The following is a 21501-nucleotide window of genomic DNA, read 5'->3' on the forward strand; positions in this document are numbered from 1 at the left end:
TTGGACTGAGACAAGGGGAAATTTAGATTACTGCATAGCCTTGCTCCCACACAGTTTGGAGGGAACAGTGCCAACGGTCTACTCCTGTTCTTCTTTTTCCACCTTTCTATGTAGAGTGCATTTGGACCAGAAATAGCAGGTTTCATGGTAAGAAAATATCATTGCATCTTTAAACTAATCATTAACATTGCATTATCTCTGTACCTCAGATTCACTTTCAAGGATTCTACAACTCATAGCTCAGTGATATTTATTTTTGTATTTGCACAGTTTGTCTTTTGCACATTGATTGCTTGTCAGTCTTTGTACGTAGCTTCTCATTGATCTGATTGCATTTGTTTGTTCTACTGTGAGAGACTGCAAGATAATGAACTTGGGGTAGTAGATGGTAACATTTAGAAACTTTGATAATAAATTTTCTTTGAACTTTGAAATTGATAGGATAATACTCAAGCAATGTTATCTTTACAGATGGTCTGTAGCACCATTATAACACATAGAACGTGGCCTCTACTGTAGTCTGTGGCAGAACATTCCACAGATTTGCTACTCCCTGGCAAAATAAATTCCTCCTTACCTCTGTTATAAAGGGTCACCCCTAAATTTTAAGACTGTGCCCTATTGTTCTGGATACCCCCACCACAGGAAACATCTTCTCCACATCCACCTCATCTAGTCACAGCACATAGAACATGGAAATTTACAGCACAATACGGGCCCTTTGGCTACAATTTTGTGCTGACCATGTAACCTACTCTAGAGACTGCCTAGAATTTCCCTAGCGCATTGGCCTCTATTTTTCTAAGCTCGATGTAACTATTTAAGAGACTCTTAAAAGACACTATTGTATTCATTTCCACCACCACCACCGGAAGGGCACTGCATGCACCCTCATTCTCTGTGTGAAAAATTTACTCCTGACACCCCCCAGTCACCTATTTCCAAGCACCTTAGAACTATGACCACTCGTGTTAGCCACTTAAGCTCTGCAAGAAAAGCCTCTGGCTATTTAGACAATCAGTGCCCCTGAACATCTACAGACCTCTATCAGATCATCTCTCGTCCTCCGTCACTCCAAGGAAAAAGAGGCCAAGTACACTGAACCTATTCTCATCAGGTATGCCCTCCAATCCAGGCAACATGCATTTAAATCTCCTCTGCAGTCCCTCTATAGTATCCGCATCCTTCCTGTAGTAAGGTGACCAAAACTGAACACAATACTCCAAGTGCGGTCTGACCAAGTTCTTGTATAGTTGTAAAATTACTTCACAGCTCTGGAACTCAATCCCACAATTGATGAATGCCAACACACCATACACCGTAACAACACTGTCAACTTGCGACTATTACCTGTATTGTTTTGCCCTACTTAGCCAACAAAAGGATAAAGAGAAATATAACATTTGAAACCGGCAAATTTAGAGATACATTAAACAGAAATGTAAATAAAGATTAAATAAGAGATGAACTTGAAAACGCATTCGAGGCACTGCTGCATTCTCCCACTAGAGAATTTGAAAGAGCTGAAATTGTGCAACTCCTGACCAGATAGAGTGACTGAGTTGAATGGCATAGGTATATTTTGTGTAGCTTTATAATAGTATAGGTAAGGAAGGACAGAATACTATATGAATGAGAAAGAAGAGGCTTTGCTTTATATATTGGGAGGATTGAAAACAGTAGGTAGCTGCAGCAGAATGGAAATACTAGCACGGACTGGTTATATTGCAGGGTGTTTTGCTCTATATTGTATTTTTATTCGTAGACTTACTGCAATACAAACAGTACACTTTGATCGAATGAGGAATGCATTTCATGAGTAATTGATGTTACATTGACAGCAGACATTAGATTGGAAAAGTACTCCTGGAGCTCAAACAGACCTGTATAAGCTGGTAAATAATAGTACTGCAGGAAACAAAATGCAGGAGACAAGAGAGCACACACAGAAGTTTTGAAGGCATGTATCATGCAGTTCCGCCCCTCGATTCTTTAAACCCCACATGTAATAAAAAGATATATAATGACTTTTTTTACCCAAACCCAAGTAACAAATCATTTTTCTAAACCTGAGAACAGTGAGATATTTTCAAAAAGATAAGGCAGTGAAGAAGGCTAATGGAATGTTGGCCTTTATTACAAAGGGAATTGATTACAAAAGCAAGGAAATCCTTTTGCATTTGTACAGGGCCCTGGTGAGACCACACCTGGAGTATTGTGTGCAGCTTTGGTCTCCAGGGTAAAGGAAGGACATCCTGACAGTGGAGGAGGTGCAGCGTAGGTTCACTAGGTTAATTCCTGGGATGTCCGGACTGTCTGACGCAGAGAGGTTAGAGAGACTGGGCTTGTACACGCTGGAATTAAGGAGATTGAGGGGGGATCTAATTGAGACATATAAGACTATTAAGGGATTGGACAAGACAGAGGCAGGAAATATGTTCCAGTTGCTGGGAGAGTCCAGTACCAGAGGGCATGGTTTAAGAATAAGGAGTAGGGTCATTTAGGACAGAGTTGAGGAGGAACTTCTTCTCCCAGAGAGTTGCGGAGGTGTGGAACGTGCTGCCTCAGAAGGCAGTGGAGGCCAATTCTCTGGATGCTTTCAAGAAGGAGCTAGATAGGTATCTTATGGATAGGGGAATCAAGGGTTATGGGGACAAGACAGGAACCGGATATTGATAGTAGATGATCAGCCATGATCTCAGAATGGTGGTGCAGGCTCAAAGGGCTGAATGGTCTACTTCTGCACCTATTGTCTATTGTCTATATCTCACTCCAGCTTGGTGCCAGTGACAGTTGTGAGAACACATGACGTTGTGTAATACATTTTGAAATCCTTGCAGACTTGGTTACTCATCAGTATTTGCTGGTACATGGTTAGAATTACAATTATTTATAAACGATATATTTTGATGATCTTTTTAGAGATTAATAGAAATAAATTTGAACAGTTTTTCGAAAATGCTTCATTTCTTTCAATCTGTCTGTTCCAGTTTTATTAATAGTAAAACTGTAATGCATGTAAATAAGACTCATCCTTTTTTCATTAAAAAAAGGTTGACATTCAAGGTTTACTGAGATGTTTAGTTTTGATATCTGAGAGACAGAGAAATTTTCATATCGTAAGTGCCAATAAGGAATGAAGTACATATTTTAATAGTTCTTAGGATAAATTATCTTGAGAAAATCCCAAATCATTTTGAGGAAATTTTCACTTGTCACTGCATTAGAGAAATGAAAGCATATGGAGAATATTCCCCTTCGAGTTATTTTGATGACGCAATAGCCTCAGCTGTAAACACCATCCTTTCACATCTGGAGAGGAGGGATGCTTATGTGAGAACGCTGTTCTAGGACTACAGTTCAGCATTCAACACCATAATTTTCTCCAGGCTCGGCAAGAAGCTCAGAGACTGTTCCCTTAATCGCAGGACTCTGCAGAGAGTGGTACCAACAGCCCAGCAGATCTGTAGATGTGAACTTCCCATTGTTCAGGACATTTACAAATTCAGGTGTGTACGAAGGGCCAGAAGTATCTTTGGAAACCTGAGTCACCGCAACCACAAACTGTTCCAGTGGTTACCATCCGGGAAATGATACCGCAGCATAAAAGCCAGGACCAACAGGCTCTGGGACAGTTTCTTCCACCAGGCCATCGGACTGCCTAATTTATGCTGACACAACTGTATTTCTATGTTATATAGACTATCCTGCTGTACATAATATTTATGATAAATTACTATAAGTCTCACATTGCACATTTAGACCATAAAAGGAAGGGAGCAGAAGTCGGCCATTGGGTCCACCGAGTCTGCTCCGCCATTTTATCATAAGCTGATCAATTCTCTCATTTAGTCTCACACCTCCCCCTTCTCACCATAACATATAATGCCCTGGCTACTCAGATACCTATCAATCTCTGGCTTAAGCACACCCAATGACTTGACCTCCACTGCTGTCCGTAGCAACAAATTCCACAGATTCACCACCATCTGGCTAAAAAAAATATTTGTATCTCTGTTCTGAATGGGCGCCCCTCAATCCTTAAATCATGCCCTCTCGCACTAGACTCCCCCACCATGGGAAACAACTTTGCCACATTGAGATGGAGATGTAACGTAAAGATTTTTAGTCCTTATGTATCTGAAGGATGTAATTAATAAAGTAAATTCAATTAACAACACATCTAACTCTATCATCAGCATTACACTAATCAATTAGACACAATAGGCTTCTGTATATACAAAAATGTGTTTCTGCTTATCAAGTATTGGTTCAATATTTCTTGCATATATGTTCTAATCAGTGCCATCAGTGATAATGTTTTGTTTGGAATGTTTCTCTTTCTTTTTGACAAAGTGTAAATGGGTAATGATTCAACTGATTTTTTTTCATAATTGGATCAGATTAATTTATTGTCATATAAATTAATTACACATATGAAACTGCAATTAATGCTGCATTGTATTTAAATATAGTGGACACAAGGAATAGGTTACTAAGTGAATGATCTGATTAATGGTATAAATTATTTCACACAGCTCAGTCAAGTATTGTATGTTTAATTCTTAGGTGTTCACAAAACCGCGTATGTTACAGATGTTACTGCATTCAGCATGCAATAGATCTTATCTTTATTTCCATTTTCCACCCAGAGCTCAGCTGATATCAGCCCACAAAGTATCTGAGAAAACAAGATGTATGAGAAAATACTTAATATATTGTATATAGAGGGACTTCAAACATTTTTATGTAGACTAGGGTACGAAGATTGTAAAGTGCAAGGATGGAAAATAAATTGTAAAATGTGTAAAAGATAACTTCTGCATTGAATGTGTTTGCAGTGTCTACTGTGAGTTAGTGGTTTGACCACAAGGGCAGATTGTACAGAGCCATTTTGCATTTGTTTCAGATGGCCAGGTCTGCAATAGTGTGCTCTTTCTTTAGACGTAATCTGATCCATCTAGACGAGAATAAAATGATTGGTTAGTACAATGATTGGACAACACGGTAGTATAATTGTTAACATGGCACTATTACAGCATGAGACATCAGAGTTCAGAATTCAATTCTGATGCTGACTGCCAGAAGTATGTACATCCTCCCTGTGAGAGCCTGCGTTTTCTCTGGGTGCTCCAGTTTTCTTCCATGTTCTACAGGCCTACCAGTTAGTAGGTTAAAATGATCACTGTAAATTATCCTGTAATTAGGCTAGGATTAAGTAACTGGGTTGCTGGGTCGTGTAGCTCTTTGGGCTCATTTAAAAAAAAAATAATAATAAAATTGAGCAATGGGTTGTCCTTCAATGAGGAGTAGAGGATTCAGGTACTAAGTTATCTGTGAAGACAAGAAAGAGTAACCACAAAGAGCTTTCTGGATGACTGAAAAATGTAGAGATTGAAATAATTAAGAAACAGCAAGTTATTTCTTGGTGCAGGAGACAGCTAAAGTAGTTGGGATAAGATGCAAAATTAAAAAGGATGTATAAAGAGAATGTATTTTTAAAAGTAGTGGTCTGAAGAAATATTCCCACATGACACACAATAAGGGAGGAAATTGTAACTCCCATGGCCTTTGCATCATCTGGTTGTTCACTCCTGATTATAGTTTGACTGGCCTGTTAATGACAAATTGGTTCTGAATTTCATGCCTTCTTGGATGTCAGTGGAGTAGACAGATTTAAATACTATGCACTCTCCTAAGAAAGGGAAGTCTGATAAATTTGTCATTAACAAGTCAGTCAAGTTTTTATCAGTGGTGGATAAATATTTGAAATCAATAAAATAAGTCAAAATTAATTAAAATATATAGGCTGGTCGCTAAAAATACACTGCAGATTTATTAATAGAAACAAATGATTTACTATCTTCTTTGAGATATTTTTTGAAGTGAGTGAAAATATTATTCGAGCCATGAAGTTGAAGATGTTTATATAGAATTACAAAACAAAATTGTCATAATTAACTGAAGGAAAAACAGTACTAGTGAACACTGTGTCACAATGGGGTGCTGGGAACGGACCCAAATGCGAGACAGTGCAAGGGAACAGGACTTGACTAGAGTAGGGACGTGACAAGGCTTCGACTCCGAGCCCGAGACTGGACAAGGACCCAGAACCTGGGTCTTGCCTCGGGCTCGGAGCCCAGAACCAGGCAAGGAGATGACATGGCTTCAGGACAGGAGGAGCCTGGGGTCTAGAGGCCTGAGCTTGGAAACAGGCTTGGTCTTTGCCCCTGAGGCTTGAGGCTGGGGTTTTGGATCTTGAGCTTGGAGCTCGGAGGCCGGCTGGGGTCTTGGGTCTAGAGTCTGGAGCTTGGAGGCCGGCTGCGGTCTTGGGTCTAGAGTGTGGAGCTTGGAGGCCAGCTGGGTTCTTGGGTCCAGAGTCTGGAGCTTGGAGGCCTGCTGGGGTCTTGGGTCTTCAGGTTGGCAGCAGGCAACTTCAGTCTAGTGTTCTTGGACCTTGGGTGGGGATCTTCGAGGCTTGGGTTGTTGGAGGTCGCCTGCGGGATCTTCGAGGCTCGGGTTCTTGGAGTTTGGCTGCAGGATCTTCGAAGCTCGGGTTCATGGAGCTTGGCTGCGGTATCCCCGAGCCTTGGGTTCTTGGAGCTTGGCTGCGGGATCTTCGATGCCTGGGTTCTTGGAGTTTGGCTGCAGGATCTTCGTCTTGAATTGCGGAGGCTGATAACTCGGAGGCTGGATCTGAGAGACTGACTGGGAACTGAACATTAACATAGAGTCGGGACTTGTCCTTCGGAAAGCCGGGACTCATCGTTAACACGACACTAACATGAGATAGGACAGTACACAGACATAGAGCCGGGACTTATACTTAGACAAGCCGGGACTCAACCTCTCCACACTAAGGTGGGACAGATCCACCTGTTGGTTAATGGCAGAACAGCCAGACTTACTCAACAGAGGCAAACACAAGACAAGACATGTCCCCCCACAGGGCAACGGCAAAACGGCCTGACTTGCCCCATGGAGGTGAGGACAAGAAGAGACAAGCACCAAAGAATGACCGACAGTTCCATCTCTGCTTCACGGTAGCTCCGGGTCTCAGTTCGGCTAGCAGCCTTAGCTGGCTACGGAAACAGCCGGATCCCTACCTAGCTCGGAGTGGCTGGCAGACACTCTGCTGGTCCGGGAAATACCACAAAGACAGCTCTGACTACTGACAGAGGGGATGCTCCATGAGGGGATGATTCCCCAATGCGGCCTAAAGATGGCAAGTGACCGCTCTAGCCTTCCACCGGCACGTTGCTCCCAGGGTATCTTGACAAAACAAACCAGCAGCTCACACTCAACCCCAAGGCTACTTATATTCCAAGCCCCAAGATGGGAATCAAGTGCCTATGATTAACTCAATCAAGGGACATCTGGAAGACCCGGAGTCCTGAGTCTACAGACCAGAATGTGAACCAGAATATTACTTCACGGACCGGACCATGACACAATGATTTTTCTGATTGCAGAGAACAATACAGTAATGCTCCCCACACCACTGATCTTTATGCTGTACGTAGACTATCGGCTCAAAACTTAAGTTCAGAAATGCCACAAAATTTACAAATGCAATAATATGTATAGTATTAGAATGGTGATGAGGAGGGATTTCTTTAGCCAGAGAGTGGAGTATCTGTGAAATTTATTGCAACAGAAGACTGTGAAAGCTAAATCACTGGGTGTATTTAAGGCAGAGATTGATAGGTTCTTGATTAGTCAGAGCATGAGGGGATACGGAGAGAAAGCAGGAGATTGGGTCTGAGGGGGAAAATGGATCAGTCATGATCAAGTGGTTGAGTAGACTCAATGGGCCTAATAGCCTAATCCTGCTCCTATATTTGATGGTCTTATTATATCTGTTCTGGCATAATGGGTGGATAATGATTAATCGAATTCACTCCAAATAAGTATAATGTGAAACATTTTTCTGGGAAAAATCAGACATGGTACATAGGGTAAATAGTAACTGTTTAAGGAGGTTGTAGGAAGGGCCAGATATGGAGGTAAATGTAAAAAAAAACTGAGAAAATCAATTTAGAAAACAATATTGGATGCTTGGCTTTATTTTTAGAAGAAAGGAACATACATTATGGCATATCTGACTAGTGGGTCATTTGAAGACGGAGGGTTGTGTACATTTCTAGCTCCCACACTTATGAAATGATATCCAAAATCAGAAGAAATTTCCCGAGAATGAAGGATGTCCATATTGCTTCGAATTTCAGAAGTTGCTGTGGGGCATGTCAGAGCAGGGAAGTTATATTAAGATTTGTCAAAGTGATCCAAAACTGAACCATTCTGTTAAATTAAATATTAGTTCTTGTAGCAGAAAGGTAGGTACCAGAGATGTTGTAAGGAAGTATGATTTTAGATAGCAACTTCCAAATTGGAATACAGTTTGTTTTCTTTATGCTGATGTTTCTGCAAAAGACCATCCCATATTGTCTCTGAAAGAAGAGTTGCCAACTTGAACCACCCAAGCTTTCTGGTGAAGTTTCTCATACAGTGTTGTTGAGCAGGGATTTCTGAGGTTTGGAATCAATCTTCAAAGAAAATTGGATAATTACATAGATGCAAATGTAGAACCATGTGAAATATGTGGATTTAATGGAGATCTCTACCAAGGAACCAGCATGGGTAATGTAACCTAATGGTTCTCAGTGCTGGTTAATAGTGAGGTATTCTAATAGATGATGAATCTCCCTGCACCTTCTGCTCAGTCAGGGAGAAACAAATAGAGTAGCTTTGTTTTAAAAAGGAGAATAGAGATCGATTTGGCAACAATAGATTATTTCGAGTCGTACATTCTGTGTAATAGGATTTCAAACCATAATTTGTAAGAATAACAGTAAACGTTGAGAGTAACGCACAAAGACACAAATAGATAAATCAGTATCAATTTATGAAAAAAAAACTTTTTTAATATGACTTTATGCGGAGATGAAGAAATGGACGACTTGTTGTATGGATGTCTTTAAAAAGGCAGTAAGACAAATCTTTCATCAGAGTTTGTTTCAAGTGTTGAGTTGCATAATATTAGAAGAAATACCAGGATGCTGTTTGAAAGATTGTTGGTTTGGAGAAGGTTGGAAATATAATACTACAAGGACAATGTTGAGATCTATTTTGTTCTTTAGAACAATAGTTAGTGTTTGGCAGATAGGATTTTCATGACTCATTTAATGAAACTCAAATGGGACTTTTTGGCAAGCATAGAGAATCAATTCCGAAAATGTACTTCTGACCACAAATTTACATCGTTCACTGAAACGCCTCCGCAACATTGGTTGATGCTGCTCCCACCTCAGTTGATATGTTGAAACACCTATCTTTGCTTTTAACTGCTAAACTTGACTAATGTAAAGATTTTTTTTGTGTTGCCTCCCACGTTTCACCAAAGTGAAGCAAACAAAGGCATCATGTTGATATTTTCCTCTTGTTCTTTTATAACCATGTGCTTTCCATAATCATCTAAAGTCCTTAACTATATCATACCTTCAATATCATAAATGTTCAGGAAAATCAGAAAAAAAAATCATAGTATTCCACATAAAACACGTGATTAAAAAAAACACAGTTAAAGCGAGTTTTTTAAAGAAGGGTGGTGTGCAGCGTAGGAGTATTTCGGCAGAGCTGTGACTGCCAATAGTTTAGTCAAATTCAAGTTTATTGCCATCTGCATAAGTACATGCATGCAGAGGTGCAATGAAAAACTTACTTGCAATAGCATCCCAGGCACATGGTATCGCATACATACCACTCACAAGAAAAACATATAATTTAACGTAAATTATATAGAATTTTTAATGAGGAAGAACACAGTTAGAACAAAAAAAGATCAATTTTAGTGCAAAGTGATCAAAGTGATAATGGTGTTGCGAAACTCTAGTGATCATGCTGGTGCAGTTTTGTTCTAGGGCTGCGTGGCTAATGGAAAGTTGCGATTTTGACGCTGGTGGTGTGGAACCTCAGACATTTATACCTCCACACCTATGGCAGCTATGAGAATGTTAGCTGCACAATTTGTACATAACTTCATTATTCCAAAACATCTACTTCCTTGACTTTTCTTCACAAAATCATTCAAGTAGACCATAATAATGTATTAACACAGTATCTCTTGTAATTATTCAGTCTTGTTGTTAAAGTCTGTTAGTTGTAGGGGATGATCAGTGCTGCTTATTTTGGTACAACAGGTTCTGCATAAGAACTTCAAGAGGAGAAAGTGACTAATTACTGGATGATGAGGCTAGCATGCCCCAGTCACCTGGAGATACTGTGTCGACATCAACGCTGCTGGATATTATTTGATTGCAATATTTGCCACCCTCACTCATTAGTACAGGTGGTTTTGGCCATAGACAGGTACCTCTATGTAGGAGTGATACTGAAAAATATTCACTTTTAAAGCAATTCACTCTTCTGGCATCAATAGTGAAGGACAGCTGACCACAAAGCAGCTGAAAATAATAATTCATCACACACATATATTTCTAAATTGTACCAAATGACTTCTGGACAGCGTCAGTGGTTTGTGTGTCAAAGCATTTCACACTGCTTCCTTCACAGTTTAGCACATCATCTCTAAGGTGATAGGTGCCCATTTATAGATTAACATTTAAAAAGTGTTCAAGATGCATAGAATCAAACATTGAACACAGCCACCACAACAGAGAAAACACGAGAGCAATGCTTTAGACAGGAAAGCTATAATTAAAGGAACGTGCAATATAAAATCCAAGGAACATTTTTTTTTTTTTTTGCATGTGAAGAACTCTTCCAGCAGATGAAATATCAATATTGAATGAAAATCTGTGGGCAAGTGTTTGCTCATTTTGTTGGAAAATGATGATTTTTAGGTGCAGTAGTACCAGACAGTCATGGGTCAATGACATCAGCTTCTATCTCTGCAAGTAGGACGAAGTGGCCCTTTTAAAATGATGCAAAAATCTATATCAGCAGAAAGACGTTGAGTGTTGTAATCCTTGAAGTTATGAGACTCACTTGGTGCAGACTTAGCTTTACATCTTTGTTTTCATATACTAGTCCTCTTGAAATGAATGCTAACGTTGTATTTGCCTTTCTCACCACCAACTTTAGAGACTGTGACAACTGGCTTTCAAACTATACAGGACTACTTATCTACACTATTGCCTGCCAAGTACCGTGAGCCTGGATTTGGCAGTCTTGAAATATCAAAATGCTTCTTGCAGCCAATTCGTAATTATTCTCACCGATGCATCCAAGACACTTCTTCCTCACGTAATGCAAAAAACAGCTGACACATTGTGATTCACCCATCAAAGGCATGAGATCATTGTAGATATTATAATCTCCAAGCAAAATGTACTGTCAGTTCTCCAACAGTTGGTAGCAGATGCAGGGGAAACAGCACTTTCTGGTAGGTTTATGGATCTGCATGAAAAGAACAGTAAAACCAAGAAGTTGTGTCACAAATGGTTAAGCCTGGCAGTGAGTGTACTTTCCTTTCAAATGTTTTGCATTACTTTAAGGTCATTATCTCATTGAGGGAAGCTAATGCTGAGTAACAACAGTTAACGTAACTTATTTTTTTTTATATCTCAGTTTCAGTCCAACAACTAAACTGGAATATTCGAGTTGGTAATCTGGCTAATATAGAATTTCATGGTAGGTTTTACCACAGCAGGTGAAAGGCCTTCCACCATCTTCAAAATACAAATCATGAATGAGATAGAATAGTCCTATTTTACCTGAATTCCTTATTCAGACAACTACCAAGAAATTAATACTATCCCAGTTGAAGTAGCCAGTTGATTGACAGACCTATCCAACTCCCTAAACTTGTCCAAGAAATGGAATATGGATAATCCTGAGAATTATAGACCAGTGAGTCTTATATCAGTGGTGGGTAACATTCTGGTAAGGATACATAGTCATGGGATTCATGACCAAATGGAGAATCATTGTCTTATTCAGGATTGTCAACGTAGCTTTGTGAGGGGCAGGTAATGCAGCGGAGGCCTAATTGTGTGTTTTGAAGAGGTGACAAATTAAAATGGTGAAAGTAGGTTGGAGGATCCTGTGTATGCAGACTTTGATAAGGTGTTTGACAAGTGTCCCCATGGTTGGACATCCAGAAAGTCAGAGTATGGAAGCATGGCTGTGTAGATTTGGAACTGGCTTGCCCATGGAAGACAGAAAGTGGCAGTAGATGAAGCATATTCTGTCTGGATGTCAGAGACTACTGATGTATCAGTGATCTGAACTAGGAACCCTGGCCTTTGTGCAATTTATAAATGACTTGGATAAGGAGGTGAAAAGGTGGTTTAGTTAGTTTGCTGCTAACACTAACATTGGGGTTGTTTGGATAGTGTAGAAGGTTTTCATAGGTTACAAGAGGATACTGACAAGATGCAGAGCAGGATGGAAATGTGCAGATGAAGATCCATTCGGAAAAAGTGTGATAATGCACTTTGGAAGATCGAACTTGAAGGTGGAGGAGAAGATTAAGAACAGGATTCCTAGCAATGTAGAGCAACATAAGGATCTGAGAGTCCATGTCAATGTTGCCACAAAAGTTGATAGGGTGTTTAAGAAGGTGTACAGCACTTTGGTCAACATGGGCTGCTTTTGAGTGTGCTTTATAAATGAATTTGACTTGACTTGACTATGGTGTTGGTTTTTATTAGTCTGAGATTGAATTCAAGAGCCTTGAGAGAATGATGTAGCTCTGTAAAACTCTGCACGGGCCACACATAGAGGATTATGTTCAGCTTTGGTGGTCTTATCGGAAAGATGTAGAAACTTTACAGAGTGCAAAAGAGATTTACTAGGATGTTGCTTTACATAAGGATAAGTTGAGGGAACTAGGGTTTTCTTTATGGAGTGAAGAGGAAGGATAAGTGATTTGATAGAGGTGTATAAGATTATGCCAACCATGGAGTGGAGAGCCAATACACAGAATTGCAATGGCTCATACTAAAGGACATATATCTAAGCCCAGTGGAGGAAAGTTTAAGAGAGATGCCAGAGGTAGTTTTTATAGTTTTTTTTTTTATAAATATTATAAAGACAGAGAAAGACAGAGAGTGGTAGGTGCCTGGGATGCATTTCTATAGCTTGTATTGGTTATTACGATACTGGCCATTTAACGGATTCTTAGATATGAATGTAGTTGTAATTAAATAGGGGAAATGTGCTGTGTAGGAGTGAAGGGTTAGATTATTGTGGAGTAGGTTTATAATTTACACTACATCATGTATACACACACACACACACACATCCAGTTTTTAGGTACTTCTTGTACCCAATATAGTAGCCTCTGAGTGTATGTTTGTAGTCATCTGCTGCTGTAGCCCATCCACTTCAAGGTTCAACGTGTTCTGTAAACCAACTTGCCTGGTACGAACAACCACTAGCAAAATCACTGGGTTCATATTTCTTCACCATTCTGATTTCTGATGTTGGATCTGAATAACAATTGGCGCTCTTGACCATGTCTGCATGCCTCTATTGTCACAATTGGGCGGTGGGAATGGACCCAAATGCAAGACACTGAAGTACAAGGAACAGGACTTGACTAGAGTAGAGACCTGACAGGATTCAGACCAGGAGCAGAGAGAAGAACGCAGACTTGGGCGAGGGAAAGCAGGACCAGGACTAGAAACCATGGACTAGGAGACAAGGCTTCGACTCCGAGCCCAAGAGTGGACAAGGACCCAGAAGTTGGGTCTTGCCTTGGGCTAGGCCCCAGAACCAGGCAAGGAGATGACATGACTTCAGGAGAGGATGTGGCTGGGGTCTGGAGGCCTAAGCTTCGAGACAGTCTGGGGTGTTTGCTCTTGAGGCTTAAGGCTGGGGTCTTGGGTCTAGAGCTTGGCTGCAGGCTGGGGCCTTGGGTCATGAGCTTGGAGGCTGGGGACTTCAGGCTTGTGTTCTTGGAGCTTGGCTTGGGATCCTCAAGGCTAGTGTTCTTGTAGTTTGGTTTGGGATCCTCAAGGTTAGTGTTCTCAGAGCTTGGCTTGGGATCCTCGAGGCTAGTGTTCTTGTAGTTTGGCCTGGGATCCTCGAGGCATGGGTTTTCGGAGCTTGGCTTGGGATCTTCGAGGTTTGGGTTCTTGGAGCTTGGCTTGGGATCTTCGAGGCTTGGGTTCTTGGAGCTTGACTGCCGGCCAGGGTCTGGGATCTTGAGCTTGGTTGCCGGCTGGAGTCTGGGGTCTGGAATCTTCAGCTTAGCTGCTGCCTGGGGTCTGGGATCCTGAGCTTGGCTGCCAGCTGGGGTCTGGGATCCTGAGTTTGGCTGCCAGCTGGGGTCTGGGATCCTGAGCTTGGCTGCTGGCTGGGTCCGGAATCATGAGCTGAGCTTGGCTGCCAGCTGGGGTCTTGCATCCTGGGCTTGGCTGCCAGCTGGGGCTTGGAACTTGAGATTGGCTGTTGGCTGCAGCCATGGGTCTTGATCTGAGAAGCTGGGGACTTGGTCTTGAGGCTTGGAGGCTAATAACTCAGAGGCTAGAACTGAGAGATCAACTGGAAACTGAACATCAACGTAGAGCCGGGACTTGTCCTTCAAAAAGCCGGGAATCATAGAACAGTACAGCACAGTACAGGCCCTTCAGCCCACAATGTTGTGCCAACCCTCAAACTCTGCCTCCCATATAAGCCCCTACCTTAGATTCCTCCATATACCTCTCTAGTAGTCTCTTAAACTTCACAAGTGTATCTGCCTCCACCACTGACTCAGGCAGTGCATTCCATGCACCAACCACTCTGAGTTAAAAAGCCTTCCTCTAATATCCCCCTTGAACTTCCCACCCCTTACCTTAAAGCCATGTCCTCTTGTATTGAGCAGTGGTGCCCTGGGTAAGAGGCACTGGCTATCCACTCTATCTATTCCTCTTATTATCTTGTACAATTCTATCATGTTTCCTCTCATGCTCCTTCTCTCCAAAGAGTAAAGCCCTAACTCATCATTAACAAGACATCAAAATGAGACAGGACAGTACATAGACATAGAGCTGAGACTTGTACTTAGACAAGCCAGGACTCAACCTCTCCACACCAAGGTGGGAGAGGTCCACCTGTTGGGTAACGGCCAGACTTACCCAACAGAAGTAAAGACAAGACAAGACCTGACCACCCACAGGGCAACAGCAGAACAGCCTGACTTACCCCACAGAGGCAAGGACAAGACAGCACAGATCCCCCACAGAGCAACATCAAAAATGTCTGACTTACCCCACAGAGGCAAGGACAAGAAGGGACAAACACCAAAGAACAACAGACAATTCCACTTCTGCTTCAGAGTTGCTCCGAGTTGCAGTTAAAGCCAGCAACCACTGCTGGCTACAGGAAGAGCCAGATCCCTACTTAGCTCAGAGTGGCTGACAGCCACTCAGCTGGCCCAGGAAACAGCCAAATCCATACCACAAAGACTACTCTAACATGTGGCAACAAGGCTCCATGAAACAGTGGTCTCCAACCAGGCCTAGAGATCACAAATGGTTTCACTAGTCTTCCACCAGCAGTTTGCTCTGAGAGGGACTGACAAGACAAACCCACAGCCCACCCTCAACCCCAAGGCTACTTATATTCGAAGCCCAAAGATGAGAATCAAGTGCCTATGATTAACTCAACAAAACGAGGGACTGCTGGAATACCCGGAGTCCTGAGTCCATGGACCCGGAATGCAACTTCACGGACCGGACCATGACATCTATGCATTGAGTTGCTGCCACAAGTTCAGCTGATCAGATATTTGTTTTAACAAGCAAGTATGCTGATGTGCTTAATAAAGTGGCCATTCAGTGTATGTTCTAACTTATTTATTCTAAAACACAAGGAAATGCAATGTATGAAAATTAGACCAATGTCATCTTCAGCTCTTTTCCTGTCATTCAGTATGATCAGGCCTGATATATGTGAAGCCCCTTTATACCGGGCATCTCTAAATATGCAGCTCGCTAGTTCCTTGTTAACAGCCACCAGACTTAGCAGTGAGAAAACCACCTGTTTCAGGCTCCGTACAGCTAGGGTTTGTATGACCTGGTACCTACCAAATCTGAGAAGTTGGGATGTCTCACAATCCATGTTAATACTGTGTAACTACTGCCCCCATAAAATTGTCATTTGGCAAGAAATAACAGACCATACACTCCATACAATTATAAAGTATATTTATAAATGTTAACTTAATCAAACCACTATTAAAGAAAAAAAGAAACAAAAGGGCCCATCATAGCTAAAACAAATGTGCACAGGTTGGAGCTCAAACCTTCCACAATCTGATGTGTCTGATGTACTCATGACACTAGCTCCTATTCACTGTTCCCTGGTAGGAGTTCCCCTTTGGACTCCATCGAGAACTGCATTCCTGTTGGATCTAATCATACAGCTGGCTCTCTTGAGCTTCTTCTCTCCTTCTTCCACCGAGAAAGACCTCGACCCAACTCAGTGTCCATACAATGTTCCTCTGCGCAGCGTACTGTAGAACCTTCTCCGAGTTCCATCATCCTGATTGGAGGACACGACATTCCTAAGCATAAACATCACATCTCCTTGTATTTAAGAGTAACTCAAATACAACCAGCAGATCACACTGCTTCTACAGAAAGTCATTCAATGAAATATCCTACAACATTAGCAGTACAGTCTTACATAGAACCTCAGCGTTACATATGCCTTTACATAAAGTCTTACATAAAGACGTAAAGACATAAAACTATTGCATATGACTTTTGAACACAGCGTTAAATATGTTTCCTTCAATTCCTCTTCAGTACCATCTCTCCCTATCCTTCCATTCATCCATCTGTCAATCTAAAACCTTTCTTCACTCTATCATCGCTACTTTAAAAGGTTCTAGTCATCCAGTCTCAAACACCCGCAGGCAAGAGTGTTTCCAAAGGTTTACACCCTCAGTGAGCAGAATTTTTGTGCATGTCAATTTTAAATGACCGACTCCTTACCTTGTTTTTATATCCATTTTTCTCAAGAAAGTGGGAAAGTGTTCCAACATCTGCCCTGTCAAATCCTCTTGGGATCACAGATATTTTAAGACATAACCCTCATTCTTCTAAAATCCAACCTATACAGATTTAAATTATTTCGTCTCTCTTCGTAAGATAAACTACTTGTTTGCATTGAGGCTCCAGTTTTACTACATTGCATTTTTGTTCTTAAGTGGAACACTTTGCCTGAAATTAGTGGTCAGCAACTCAATTTTTAAAGGGGTTTTGGGAAAATTTGAGCCATACAATAAAATGATCTATAATTGGAAACATTTCCTGAAGTATCTCTTGGAAATCACTGAAGAAATTACAAGCTGGATGAAGAAATTAGAGTCACTGGAAGGATCACTTCTTCCATGTTTCCCTTGTCCATTCGTCTCTTCCCACCAATCTCCCTTCCAGCACCTATCCATGCAAGCCACAAAAGCGCTTTGTCCTCCCAGTCACCTCCATTAAAGTCCACAAACACTTCTTCCACTGAGGGAACACTTTACAGGTAAATCTGCTGGGGTTGTCTCCCATGGTCCACTATCCTCTTCTAACAGTATCTTTCTTCTGCAGCATTTTTCCTTTCCTGCCCACTTGGCTTCACCTGTCACCTCCCTTCCATGACTCCGATTAGAATAGTGATGAGTAGGAATTTCTTCAGTGAGGGGGTGGTGAATCTGTGGAATTAATTGCCACAGACAGCTGTGGAGGCCAAGCCAGAGAGGATATTTAAAGTGCTGGTTGGAAGCTACATAATTAATGAAACCAACAAAGGTTATGGGAGAATGTGGTTGAGATGGAAAATAAATCAGGCAAGATCGAATGGTGGACCAAGCATTAGTGCATTGAATGACTTAATTCTGATCACATGCGTTATGGTCTTTTGTACCAAAACTTTATTCAGTACCCCAGTGTGGTCTCATCAACACTCTGCACAAATTGGAAAATAAATCATTTTGTTTTTTTTTACTCAAACCCCTTTGCCATGAAGGCCAAAATACTTTTTGCTACTTGTTACCTGCCATCATTTTATGATTCATGCACCAGAACACCTAGGTCCTTTCGAAATTCTCCCAGTTCCACAGTCTCTCCATTTACTGTAAATATCAATCTTCCTCTTGTGGCTTATCTTAATAAAGCGCATGTCCTTTTACTTCATGTTCTTAACCTGCCAGTCTTGTACTTGTCCATCACAATGTAGAATCACAGTATCCTTATCACAACATATCATTTCCTGCACCTTTGGCAGATGCTGATTGCAGTTAGCACTATTCAGAAAACACACAGCAATGACTTGCTTAGATTATGAAGACATTCAACTTCCACACTCACAGTCTCGAACTTCGAAAGGAAGAATTGCAGAAGGGGATCACCGCCACCTCTCGGCTCAGCCACAATTTACACCTGCTGACTGTTGTTTCAGTATCAGGGAGCATCTACTTCAGAAGCATTGCAGGGGTTCAAGAGGATGGTTCACTGCTACCTTTGCAAGGCCAATTAGCAATGACAAGATACTAGCCTATCATCGAGACTATGTTACAAGGATAACTAAATTAAATGAAGTTTATTTTTACTGAACGACAATAAGTCAGGACACAGTTGCAAAGTTTTTGCAAGTGTTACTATTTCAGAGTTGGATGCAACTTCTTTCTTCCAGCTGTGAGCTGCAGAAATACTCACGTGATCCCTTTTAAATCCTCAGAATCAGATTCAGTCAGATTTGTTTACTTATCACATGCGTATCGAAACCTATAACAGGGTGCATTATTGGCATCACAACTGACACAGCTAAGTGTGTGCTGGGGACAGCCTGCAAGTGTCGCCACACATCCCAGTACCAATATAGCATGCCCATCATCTTCTCAGAACTGAAAAGCGACAACAAAAGAACACCATCAACGCAAGTCCCTTACCTGCCTCTGATAGATGCGCACACTGTTTTCTACGCCCAGGTAGCATATCATGGATCTTCTGGCATAGGAGATTCAAGCTGAGTGTGTCCTTCCACCATATTCTCCTTCCTTCTCATCAGTGACAGCAGGCTCTTTGCTCTACTGTTCTTGTCGTCTTTCTGACTCCCTTGCTGCTCCTCTAAAGTCAGTAGCTGAGTTCCTCTGATAATTGACATTCTAATGCAGGTGAATTATTGGACCAGCTACAAGAATCCTGAAATATATAATCCACAGTTTGATTCATTCTGAGGGAAACAGTCTTATAATCAAATATACCTGAAATTGCAATCGCAAATCTCGTAAATGGTAACTATGACATGAGACTAATGGTAAATATGGACTGAGATGAACTGTTGTTAAAATCTCAGTTCAGATGAACTGTGAGCTGTTCAATTCCCTCTACAAGTGCTGCCTATTTCTTTGAGTTTCTCTAGCAGCTTGTTTATTGTTGTAGAAATCCAGATTGTTTACTGATGTTCTTCAGAGTTTATTCAGTGAAGAATTGATGGCTTTGAACATTTCAGTTATGTGTTTTTCTTTTTAACAGAAAACACAGGAAGAAGCTGCCACACAATATGCTGAACTGGAGTGGCCTAAACATACCAAGGGAAAAAGGAACATCCGCATTCCCAAAGAAATGGTAGAGTATGCTACAGTGCGGAACACAAGTGGAATTGTTTTTTTCATTAGATGATCAGCACCAACCATAATAACTGAAGACTTCATTCTCTGCACAGAGATTTTAATCTATTGGAGCCCGAGATAGGAATATTTGAGAAGTGTTTACTTATGTTATGCTTAACTATGGTTTTGCTGCCCAAAGAGGGATGATTCCTGCAACACATTTGTATTAGTATTCTGATGAAGATTTGGATTGAAAAAATTGGAAGAGTTTAAGAACTACCTGTCATCAAAGCTTTCTCTTCCATATGCATTCATCAATGAAAACCGTATTCTTTGCCATCTTTGCTTAGAATTGAAGAAACTTGTTATATATATTCTGAAAATCAGAATTAGGATCAGATTTATTAACATTGGCATAGGGTAAAACGTTGTTAATTTGTGCAGCAGTGCAGTGAAGACACAGAGATTTACTATGTTACAAGAAGTAAGTAAATAAATACATCAGTACAATAGAGGAATAACACATTGACAGTTCATAAATCTGATGGCACAGGGGAAGAAACTGTTTTTAAAATGCTCTTGATGGTAGTAATGAGTAGAGAGCATGTACATGATGGAGAGGATCCTTAATAATGCATCATAGCTTCTTATGGCACCACGTTCTGAAGATGTCCTGAAAGGTGGGATGCTTGTGTCCAACATAAGACCATGCCCATCATAAAATATAGTCGCAGAAGTAGGCCATTAGGCCCATCGAGTCAGCTTCACTAATCAATCGTGTGCTGATCGAATTTTTTCAGTGATCCCCTCTCTTCCCCCTTTTCCCCATAACCTTTGGCGTCCTGGCTAGTCATAAACCTGTCTATCTCTCCTTTAAAAAAGCAAACAAGAGGAATTCTGCAGATGCTGGAAATTCAAGCAACACACATCAAAGTTGCTGGTGAACGCAGCAGGCCAGGCCGCATGCCTAGGAATAGGTACAGTCGTCATTTCAGGCTGTGACCCTTCATCAGGACTGACTGAAGGAAGAGTTAGTAAGAGATTTGAAAGTGGGAGGGGGAGGGGGAGATCCAAAATGATAGGAGAAGTCAGGAGGGGGAGGGATGGAGCCAAGAGCTGACAGGTGATTGGCAAAGGGGATATGAGAGGATCATGGGACAGGAGGCCCAGGGAGAAGGAAAAGGGGGAGGGGGGGAACCCAGAGTATGGGCAATGTGTATAGGGAGAATAAAGAGAGTGAGAGAAAGAACGTGTGCATAAAAAATAAATAACGGATGGGGTACGAGGGGGAGGTGGGGCATTAGCGGAAGTTAGAGAAGTCAATGTTCATGCTATCAGGTTGGAAGCTACTCAGACAGAATATAAGGTGTAGTTCCTCCAACCTGAGTGTGGCTTCATGTTTACAGTAGAGGAGGCAGTGGATAGACATGTCAGAATGGGAATGGGATGTGGAACTGAGATATGTGGCTACTGGGAGATCCTGCTTTCTCTGGTGGACAGAGCGTAGGTGTTCAGCAAAACGGTCTCCCAATCTGCGTCTGGTCTCGCCAATATATAGAGGACCATATCGGACGCAACGGGCGCAGTATATCCCCCCAGCCGACTCACAGGTGAAGTGTCGCCTCACCTGGAAGGACTGTCTGGAACCCTGAATGGTGGTAAGGGAGGAAGTGTAAGGGCATGTGTAGCACTTGTTCCGCTTACAAGGATAAGAGCCAGGAGGGAGATCAGTGGGGAGGGATGGGTTGGGGGTGGGGAATGAATGGACAAGGGAGTCGCGTAGGGAACGATCCCTGTGTAAAACGGGAGGGGGAGGGAAAGATGCGCTATATGGTGGGATCCCGTTGGAGGTGGCGGAAGTTACGGAGAATAATATGTTGGACCCGGAGGCTGGTGGGGTGTTAGGTGAGGACCAGGGGAGCCCTATTCCTAGTGGGGTGGCGGGA

At 41.7% G+C, this 21501-nt stretch overlaps 1 protein-coding gene across 1 annotated transcript in view; it reads left to right on the forward strand.

Moving 5' to 3' along the window:
• The window catches only part of LOC140197391 (uncharacterized), a 54903-nt gene that overhangs the window by 26110 nt on the left and 7292 nt on the right, over positions 1-21501 (forward strand). Inside the window, exon 5 of the mRNA XM_072257352.1 lies at positions 19479-19571. Within this exon, the coding sequence (XP_072113453.1) occupies positions 19479-19571 (93 nt within the window). The remainder of the gene's footprint in view (positions 1-19478; positions 19572-21501) is intronic.

Source organism: Mobula birostris, chromosome 5, assembly GCF_030028105.1.
Source record: "Mobula birostris isolate sMobBir1 chromosome 5, sMobBir1.hap1, whole genome shotgun sequence".
Lineage (NCBI taxonomy): Eukaryota > Metazoa > Chordata > Chondrichthyes > Myliobatiformes > Myliobatidae > Mobula > Mobula birostris.